General features: G+C 33.3%; 1 protein-coding gene across 3 annotated transcripts; it reads right to left on the bottom strand.

The window, feature by feature from the left end:
* Window positions 1-748: 748 nt before the first annotated feature.
* LOC113491909 (sodium-independent sulfate anion transporter-like) lies at window positions 749-10127 on the bottom strand. 3 transcript variants are annotated; one of them, XM_026869124.1, is made up of 12 exons: window positions 9556-10127; window positions 9310-9483; window positions 7486-7681; window positions 6690-6910; window positions 5970-6150; window positions 5358-5522; window positions 5040-5201; window positions 4311-4451; window positions 3499-3644; window positions 3112-3321; window positions 2643-2784; window positions 749-1609 (listed from the first exon to the last, which is right to left on the bottom strand). In XM_026869124.1, exons 2-12 carry the CDS (start codon window positions 9472-9474, stop codon window positions 1590-1592), a joined length of 1749 nt encoding a protein of 582 aa, XP_026724925.1. In that variant the 5' UTR covers window positions 9475-9483; window positions 9556-10127; the 3' UTR covers window positions 749-1589. The 3 variants fall into 3 exon arrangements, with proteins under 3 accessions (XP_026724925.1, XP_026724926.1, XP_026724927.1); XM_026869125.1 differs by having other exon boundaries at window positions 7564-7681; XM_026869126.1 differs by lacking the exon at window positions 4311-4451.
* Window positions 10128-10865: the final 738 nt, after the last annotated feature.

The following is a 10865-nucleotide window of genomic DNA, read 5'->3' as shown; positions in this document are numbered from 1 at the left end:
TTATCAGCATTATCAACCCGTATGTCCCAAACACAATGTTTCTATTAAACAATAACAAAGCCTTCGGAAAATAATTTTCTGCAGTACATTATTGCCTTATTTTGTGACAGTGACATAAACAGGGTCAAAACCAAAAACTCTTTTTATAATAATTTGTGCATGATCGTAGAAAAGAAGTTTTATTTTATGTTTGAAAACAATTGTAATATTATCTGTAGATATAAGATAGGGTTTTCTTTATGTCACGGCCCCGTATACTTTCTTATAAAGAAGTAATTTTATAATTTTTAAAAAGTTTGTATTAAATATAAACAAAAAATTGAAAAAGAAGCATGTCAATTACAAATACTACCTGTTTCTTGAAATTAAGATCAGCCGAAAATCCTTTGCAATTTGCAATTCTTTCATCGGGTAAATCGTCATAGTTTAATATAAACTTGAGGTGAGCCAAATTGCTCCCCTGACTTGCACCAGATTGCGTGCGGTCAAATTTAGAGAGAAACACATAATTATCCACTGCATCGAAAACCTTTTTAAAATTAAAATACACAACATCCATGCAGTCAGGCGTCCGGTAACTGGCACTAATGTTAACAGCATGTTAAGTTACCTGTAGTGCTACGTTCTGCACAAGAACTATGTTCAGTTGTTGATAGATATGGTTATTAGGTAAGATAATTTACTTTGAGGATGAGGATTTCCTTGAGGATCAAAGGACAAACAACACAACAGGTCTTATATCGCTAACATCTACCTTGAAACCCCTGGGAGCCGGCACCACTCGCGTGAGTTTTCAGGGATTGGAAAACTTTAAAGTTCAAGTCTTCCACAAATTTGAACCACTAAATATAATGATACAGGTTAAATAATAAAAATTATGATAAAGTAAATCAGTATATTTATATAATTCGTAAAATAGAATCATAAAAATCATACAACAAACTTATATACATTTGAAAATTATGTACATTTACAATAAATAAAAAAATATCCTATACATATTTTGTTTAGACTGATCTCATTAAAACGGCCTGCGTAAAAACTTCTATATAAAAAAACATGTTACAGAAAATAATAATACACATACTTAAGCAACAAATACAACAATTTCGTAAACTTTTATATAATAAAAATAATTAGATGGTTACAAAGCAACTAAAAGTTTATGATCGCTTATACAAGAGGCACGAGACAATCATCACTTAACCATTATACGATGGACAAGCACAAATTAATATTATTTTTTTTACAGCGCGAACTGTAGGCTTACTCCCTACAGAAACTTAAATCGTTTCTGTCTGTTTCAGTCGAATTGAGATCGAGTTGGTTCACGCTCAATCGACAGCCTACGACACTGAATCGAAACTTGATCTTGATTTGGGTCTATAATATCATTCCAGTACTAAATTTAATTCGTATCAAAATCAAAAATGGAATAAAACGAGAGTAAGCCCACGGTATCTAAGTTTTCGTCTTTCATACCTAGTAATACCTTTCTCTTAACAAAAATATTTGCATCAACACCAAGTCCTTAGGCATTTAAGTAAGTATTTATAAAATATCTTATTACATTAGCGAATTGCTCTTCCTCATGATTCCGTGCTCGGAACTGAAACAGTGCAACAATACAATGTTTTACAAATGAAATTAAAATAATTTGTACCAATCTAGTTGGATCTAGTAATGCTTATTTACCAATACTGTTAGTTAGTGAGTCAGAATTATTGGGTTGAAGAGCTTAATGCATGACACGGAAATATAATGCCGTGAATCTCTCTTGAAATGGTTCTAAACGCCTACAATTAACATCAAGTTAAAACGATTATTTACAAAACAAAATAGCGTTTATTTCATAACTATCAAAAAATCGCCAGCTTCAGCTACAGATTCGGTAGGTAACCCAATTATTGTTTGCCAATATTTATAGAAGTGGGCACGACCAAATTGAGAAGTGACCCAAATAACTGGACAAAGCCTTAATGTCATGGCGTCAATCTAATCGTTATATATAATATATAAATTATAAGTTTTCCCATTAAATTTTACGATATCAGAACATTGACGACGCTAGGAAAGTATGTGTAAATGATTCTATAACGAATAAAGGTGGATGTACGGAAACTGAATATATAGTTCAGTTTAGGCCGTTTCCAAAAAAAACTTTCATATGCCCCGACCCATTTCGATTAATTGTGTAAGATTCCATGGATTCTATTTTTTTGATATTAAAAAAAAATGTTTAATACAATCTCAATGTGATATAACTTGAACAAGAAATAGCCCGTTCTAAATATCAGTTTACTAAGTTTCAATTTCAAAAGTTTCAAATAATCGAATATGAATTTCGCATATGATCATTAAAATTTTTAAACACAGCAAATAATTTTCATAATATGTTAAAATTTAGGACATTCAAAATGATTTTCGGAGAAATTCCGAACTAAATATAGAACAATATTCGTACTTAATATGTAAAATGAAAAATCGAAATAATGTGATGTTTTAGGCTATTTCGTATAGGCCTTTTTACATTATATTACCGACTCAAACTTCGCGGTTCCAAAACAACTATATGAAAATCGAATCTTTTGTGTATAACACTTGATCAAAAGTATTCGAGGTTCAGTGTCAGTAAAACTCACCCATATGGGCTCTCAGCTGGCTCTTTTCACAGAATATAGGATTTGTTAGCACGCCTTTTAACTGATTTTTGATCGGTTCCCTCGTATCGCACCATATCACACGTCCGGTTTTTGACCAGTCCGATACTAACATTCTAATACTCTGTAACAAAAAATTGCACCCATTTTAATTATATACGTTTTTGTATGATAAATCAAATCTTCAATCTTTTTTAGATCACCGATCCATCGGGCGTTTGCTGGTTCTTGGTTCACTCAAGGACTCGCCTGCTCCAATGGCTTTCAGTCCTTCAACAAACATATCCAGTCCACTACTACTACAGCTTACTAAGCTAGATAATCAAGGCCGAACTCCCACGACCTCCGACTACCCAGAAGCATCTGCCACTGTTCGTTACTAACTTCATTACAACATCCAGTTTTTAAAAATAGCTATCAATAGAATAAATGATATAAGCCAAACCCTTACATCTAAAAATGTGTAATCAAATCTGTGTAAAGCATCGCAGTATATCACAAGTATCTTAGTTGTCGGTGCAGTAGGCTGTGACTCCACACCATCAGTGGTCGTGGTCGGCGGATGCTGGACGGCGATCAGTTTGTTCCGTAACCACTCGGCGCCCGCGAAGTATAGCCCGCCGACCGGGTAAATCGCGTAGTGAGCGGGAAGAATGCCGTTCTGTAAACGAATATAAATAGGTTTGAATGGAAAATATTTTTACGATTCATTCATTTATTATGGTAGCATTAAAGGTAGCCTCACATACTAACTCATAGAATCTAAGGTATCCCAGAAAACCCAGGATTAAAAACATTGAAATATCATGCAAACACAAACGTAGGTTTTAATACTTACATCAACATATAAAACATCCAGAGGTGGGCGTGAGTGATAGTAGAGCAGCAACAAAGCATCGATGCCTACTCCGGCGATCAAGCCCACCTCCATTCCCACACAAAGGCTTAACAATAAGGTGCCAAACAACGTGAAAAGGTCCAATCCTATAAATTAAAAATAACATGAATTTCATTGAATATATAATTACAAGATAATTTACCATAAAATGTTAGGAAAATCTCAATACGCCCACCATACCTTGATGTTGACCCTTTTTAACCCCTGACGCAAAAAGAAACATGTTATTAAACGTGACATTAAACAGTCGGATCGATTTTGATCAGGTTTTATTTTCCATAAAAGCTTTTATAAATGAAAAAGGATTGGGTAGTATTTTTCGGGTTAATAAACTGATTGTTTTCCAAATTGAATTGGCTCAATGGTAATCACTTCAATGACATCGACAACTCACTCTTGACTAGACCCAGTTTTTATTTAGGGGTTGAATCAACGTCACAAACTCATACACTTAACCTCTTGTAGATGCAATCTAATCAAAGATACTCGTAGTGAAAACTGAAGATTAAAAAAAAATACTCTCTACGTGATCTACAGTTACAGTTACCGAAGCGAAATATAGTTTTCAGTATGTCCGTTAAGATCTCGAAAGCTTTTGGATAGTTTTGATTCAAATTCTAATAATATTACCAAAACAGATGTACAAGATGGTTTATAACATTATCATAGGGCTGCATATAACAATATTAGTTCGTTTTAAGACACTACAACTCATGATTTAAAACATGTTAGACACTACAGAAGATACTCACTACTGTACCTCCAGAGTTTCTTAACTATAGCAACATCCACCATTTGTACCACAGCGCACACTATGACCGATGCCAACACAGCCTTTGGTATGAAGTAGAAGTATGGTGTCAGTAACAGTAGGGTTAATATCACTAATATACCTATGAACAATTTAATACACACGTCTTACACTAGTTTTAAAATTTGACACTTGTGATATAGGTATTGTTTTTCTTTTTAAACCTGATCAAGCATTCGATACGGTTTCATTTCCAATCCTAAGAGTCACCGGATAGGAAAATAGCTTTTATAAAAATAAGCACGGTCATGGTTATGTTTTTCGTAATGACATATCTTACTGACCGTTGCTATCTCCTGCTGCTATAAATGTAAAATGAGTAAAAAAAGGTCTAGCAAAGATTGCAAATGAAATGTTGCATGTGGCGTACCACAAGGTAGCGTTCTTGGTCAGACACTCTGTTTACTTACGATGTGTCCGCTTTCGTTTTTCATTTCATCAAAATTGGGAATTTTAAACCAATGCTGGTGGAACAACTTTGAATGGCTAAGTTAAAGACTCGAAGACTTTGTGAAAAATCACTTTCTATTTTTTTTTTTTTGAGAACTTGGAACAGACCTATATTCTCCACGGCCAACCGGATACCGTCAGCTCATAATAACTCTTTGATTGATTGAGATTATTAATCTATGATTGATTATGTTTCAGCAAAATGATTGATACTGCATACCTGTATAGATTCCCGATCCAGGGGTCCTGACTCCTGAAGCTTGACTAACAGCACTTCTTGAGAATGGTCCATTCACAACCATTGACTGGAAGAATGAGCTAACTAAGTTACAAACGCCAATCGCAATGATTTCTTGCGTTGCGTCTATCTTTTTACCTTGAGCTGAAATCAAATTGAACAATTTTGATGAAAAGTTTCAAAGGTTCCAAAATCAGGCCATTGTAAGCAATTTATAGGTTTTATAACAACTGGTATTACCAGTGTATCTTTGTTGTCTTCTTGGATAAGATAAAAAAAAATACTTAAACAGATACTTACAAAAAACCTTAACAACAGCGATGTTTCCCAGAAGAGCGACAAGGGGTAGAACAATAATTCCAGAGCCAAGATGTGAAATCATTTGACCAGTAGAGTAGGTAGTGTTGCCGACTGTGGTCTCGAATGGCGGTGGGATCACGGCTGGCAAACCGGGTGGTATATCACCTACAACGACAATACTGATGGCAATATAAAAGTAGGACATGCTTTACTTAAGACATGACATTATCTACTGATATTTTATACTTTTGCCATTGAACCAACTGAAAAGGAGAGATCTGCAGAAGTTCAGGGTTTATTTATTGACCTGAAAGTGACACCGGAACAACAAATTCTTACCCTGACCTAGAAGTAAATTAAATCGCAATAACAATTTCTTCCGTGTATCTCGTATTGCCACGTTGACTGGCAATCTTATTCCCCATATTCAAAATTGGTATCGCAACTAAAAACTTGCACGTGAAAAACGGAGGCCTTCCACCACTTCCGAGTCCTTTGCATTTGTTTAACGGCGCAATTCCCAATGAAGACTGAAGACTCTAACACAGCTGAAACAGTATTGGTTCAAGAGGTGGTTGTAGGCCTCCATTTTATAAATGCAGAATAACTCACCAGTAAGAAGAAACGGGTTCTCTATATCTTCATATACTAAGTACGCAAACACAGTAGCCAAAGCCACACAAGTCGCGTTTCTTGCTATAGAGATAAACCACAGGGTTTTTTTTACTCTTTTAGCTTTTCGACGTCCACTCTCATCTTGAGTGTTTATTTTAATTTTAAGATCTTTTAAACTCTAAAAAGAAAACAACACTTTGCGTACACAAATAATTGTTATTATGAAAAAACTAACATTGGCTTTATGAATGAGAAACTCAATTTTTTTTGATGCATCATATTGTCAATTAATAACGTCCAATTATTAGGTAGAAAGTGGTTAGTTAATTAGAGGAAGGGCACTCATAAAAATACAATTATTGATAACCAGTTCTTGCCCGCGACTTTGTCCATGCGGTTAAGAAGATTTAAAAATAATTTTCTTTACCACTTTTTGCATGTATTTAATTTATACCGTATCCAAATCCGTTACCTGTTTTAAAAGATAGCATATACATGGACGGACAAACGGGATGATAAATAGTGGTGATAATCACATGATAATAGTAGTTTAAATCAAACATACACCTAAAATTACCTCGTGGACTCATAACTCATAGGCAAAAAATTAATAATGTTTTTACATTCATGTCTAAATAGGACATTATGATTAAATACGGATTAAAAACGACACCAAAGCAAAAATTTGATAAATTATGTGTTTCATTTAATATTTACCTTCATTGCAAATAAAAAACAGCAGCATCCTAAACTAAGTAAGCTATCATATAGTCTTGCTTCGGGCAAGTGTACGAAGAACTGATACCAGGTTGTTAGAAAAGAATCAGAACTAAATCGAAGCCCAAGTAAGTCCTTAACTTGTGATGTTGCTATGAGGATGGCTGCGGCTGATGTGAACCCCGATACCACTGGTAACGATATAAACTCAACCAGGAAACCTAGAACAAACATATTTGGTTAATGTTACCTAATTCAATCCTGATCAGACTTAACTCATTGCTGTCAATAGGTTTTTTATACTTCGGGTGAATATTCGCAGTATTGTAGAAGAAAACAGATTTCAGATGCGTCGATAGATAGCTGTTTAGACTTTCTCAACGAAGATAATACTAAACGTGATGTATAATTCTGGGCTTTCGACGATATAATCAGTTTAAATTTACCAATATGAATACTAAACACTTTATGTAACTGAGTACAGACAAATCATATCGTTGAGCATACAAGGAAAGCGTAAGTCGTAATGCGCCAGGGGCAAACATGCTTGGGTTATGCACCTTCACGACCCAACCACTTTTCACCGACCCGAGCTCGTAAGTATGTGAACGTGTCAAATATCTAATGTACGCACACACCGATATATTTTTGAGACCTTAACCACCGTCCACACCAGATATTTACTCATTTCCAGCTACTAAATGATTTCGATGATACTATTTAATTAAAGAAGAATAATAATTACAGTAAATGCTAACATTACTGAATAAACATAAAAATACAGAACGTTTCGTACCAAGCTGTCCAATTCCAGCTACAAGTTGGACGACACCGGAAAAGAAAGTGAGAAGTATTGCGAAATCGATGTTGGTACCATTTGTGTAGGAAAACGTGAGGAGTGATAATATCGCTGCAGGGCCCATGTTTATCTGCGCACATGTTCCTATGAAAGCGTATATGATGGGTCCTATGAACGAGGAGTACAGACCATACTGAAAATATAAAACGACAATTCATTAAACAGTTCAATGAGAGAGAAGTACCGGTAAATATGAGTTTAAAAACTGACATTGAACCAGAAAATATTTATTAAATATTTTACTAAATGAACAAAACAAATTGTTGGCATGTTACGTTGTTTGCCTATTGCATTGTTTTATCACGGTTCAATCGCTGTTATGATAATAATCGCTGAAATAAAAGCAAATACTAACATTTCCCTAATTTGAACAAAACAGACAGATTAGGTATGTTTTCCCATTTCAATAGTATAATATTTAAGAATTCTACTTTTAAAACTTTTCCGTAATCCATTTCGTAATGTTATAACTTATCGCTCAGCTTTCTTTTTCATTTATTATAAGCGACACAAATATTTAATATATTGTTTGTTAGAAAAATCATTTATGCAAAAAATACGCCTTTGAGTTACGTAATATTCACGTTATTAATGTACTCTATTAGTATTCGTATTTTCAGGAATCTTTTTACGTTCTGTACTCGTCTTATATACATACAAAGTTAATTAGTATCGAGTAACAGTATTAAACGAGAATGAAAGACCAATATTCACTATACACATAAAACACTATTAAACAAACCGATTCCATTCAATTTAATAATATTGTGGTTCCAATTATAAACAATCCATGATGTTGCATAAAATTCGATTTAAACAGTTCGTATCCTTAATTACCTTGCAAACCAAGCTTTACGGTGGCAAACAGTGAATCAATTATTACGAAGACCAGATGGCCTACCACCATCTCTTAAATATGGTTATGGGTGTGAAAGCGTGACAGTGCACTACACATTGTAGAGCGTTGTCTTTCTTACTCTTCACTGACGAATAAGTGAACAAATGCTGCAGCTACACTTTAATCTTTATTTATTTTTAGTAATAGTGGCAACACTAACGTTAACGTATTTATTTTACCACACTTATTCACTCATTGATTATTAGCTGTCAGTAAAACCACACGACCCTTAAACAGCCACGCTACCTACCGGTCTAACAGATCCATCAAAAGTATTCACCAAATGGAAACAGATGTGACTTGCAAATCTATTGCTTATCAGAATACCATAGCGCCCAATTATTAATATTAATGCATAAAGCAAGTAGAGTTCAAAATGAAAAAGCTTTCATTGGATAATGAGAGAATGTGTTACTTAAACCTTTGAATAGTTTCCTTAAATACATCAGATTAACATTGCTAAATTATATATATATATAGATATATATATATATATAATTAGGTATAAGATATGTATTTATATATATATATATATATATATATATATACATATCTTATTACCGCATGATAAATACATATCTTATACCTAATTATATATCCTTTCGCATTATATGATTTTGGCCCATATTTGTTGTTTTTGTTTGTTTATAAGTTTAATATTTGTACACCAGTAATGGTAGAATACAAGATACTAGTTTATAATATTTAACACCTTAATGTACTGTTTTCTAACAAATAAATTTATCTTTCTTTCTTTCTTATGTATATCATATATATATACTACACGTCCTTCCATGTGGGATGGTTGATGACACTGATGATCATACGTAAACGTTGTCAACTGTTCGAGATAGATACAGTACCTGAGGTGCAAATCCAGAAAGCGATGCGTATGCAATAGACTGTGGTATCAATGTAAGTGCGATAGTTATACCGGCTATTATGTCCCCAATTGCCATTTGAGTGTCGTATGTTTTGATCCATGTTAAGATTGGGAACAATCCCACAACAAATTCTTTGACTCTCATTTTTTGCACCTGTAAGAAGGTAACAGATGAATGTACACACGCGACACGAGTAATGTTTCATTTGCTAAACAATAATATAACCTTGGGGCAATATATTTCCACAGTACATTATTGTCTAATCCTTTGACAGTGGCATTTATCGAGGCAAAGCCTAAAACCGTTTTTCTTATAAACATTGCGGTAGACAACTATGACTCAAAAAAGTTTTTTATTGTAAAATACTGCCGTAGAAAAGAAACGCCGTCGTCGTTAATACAAGAAGCAGTAGGCAGTACTTCCTCACCTCATTTCGAACCCAAAAGGGTTATTTGGATCACCTTTTTTAGATTTCATGCTATCATAATGATTTTATTGAAAACATTCCCTGAAAGAAGAACAAGTTGCTTACAGCAACTATATTACGCAATTATCAGAAGTGAGCAACGTCTGCATGACCAAAAAAAGCTTGCTTGCAAGCAGTGTTTGCCATAGTTTCGCAAACAATACGATTTAAATTTTTTTTTATAATTATTATGTCTGTCTGTATGTGTCTATATTATGTCTGTCATATCTGTGGTTAGGAATTTGACATCAAAAATGACAGAGTGTATTATAATTCCAATTGACCTTGCATTTGTCAACGTCAGCAATTTTGACTTTAATTTGACAAATGCAAAGTTAAGCTTTTTTGGTCTTTTTTAAGGACTAGGTTTAGAATCTTGTTAAAAAATGTTTTTGAGTGATTCTTAAATTCTTTTAAGACTTTAGAAACTTTTTTATACATGCTTTACGAAAAAAATACGCACATTAAAATACGTACAAAAAATGATACACCACAGCTTAATTTAAAACTTTATTTTATTTTTTTCAGTTAATATGTAGCCCTTTGACGATTTGTATAATTTACAACTTGAATACTATTTAAGAAAAAACTATAAAGTTTTCGAACTCTGTGCGTGGTGTGCCAAAGTCACAATAAATACTATCCTAAAATGCGAACAAAATTTTATTTTTACTAAATTACCTTAATCGATACATATAATTATCAAATAAATATTAAAAAATAGACGTACTTATAATCCATTTGTTTAGGTACCTACCTAAAAATGATAAACAATCTTGTCTTTTTTAATACAAACAGAACAAGACAAACCGAGATTTTTAGCCGATACTTTTTTAGGGACCTACCCAATGGAGTACAGTATTTTTTTAAATAATATACTGTTCATACAATACTTACAACATTAATCACAGTTTGGTAGTAAATATTAAAAAAAGTAATAAAACAAATAAGAACAGACATTTGCTAATAAACAATAAAATATCTTAAAACTACGATTAGGTACATAAATACCTAAAATGGAAGACATGAACATATCACCATGTACATAATAATATTACTAAAAACTTAT

Source organism: Trichoplusia ni, chromosome 3, assembly GCF_003590095.1.
Source record: "Trichoplusia ni isolate ovarian cell line Hi5 chromosome 3, tn1, whole genome shotgun sequence".
NCBI classification, from domain to species: domain Eukaryota; kingdom Metazoa; phylum Arthropoda; class Insecta; order Lepidoptera; family Noctuidae; genus Trichoplusia; species Trichoplusia ni.
The sequence above is the reverse complement of the archived record's forward strand: the minus strand, read 5'-3'. Positions and strand labels throughout refer to the sequence as shown.

Coding starts and splice junctions, on each gene's coding strand:
- LOC113491909 (XM_026869124.1), bottom strand. CDS start 9,474: ATGAGAGTCAAAGAATTTGTTGTGGGATTGTTCCCAATCTTAACATGG. Junction 5,523..5,969: donor GAACCCGTTTCTTCTTACTG/GTGAGTTATTCT, acceptor TTGTCGTTGTAG/GTGATATACCACCCGGTTTG. Junction 3,645..4,310: donor GAAACTCTGGAGGTACAGTA/GTGAGTATCTTC, acceptor TTTAATTTATAG/GATTGGACCTTTTCACGTTG.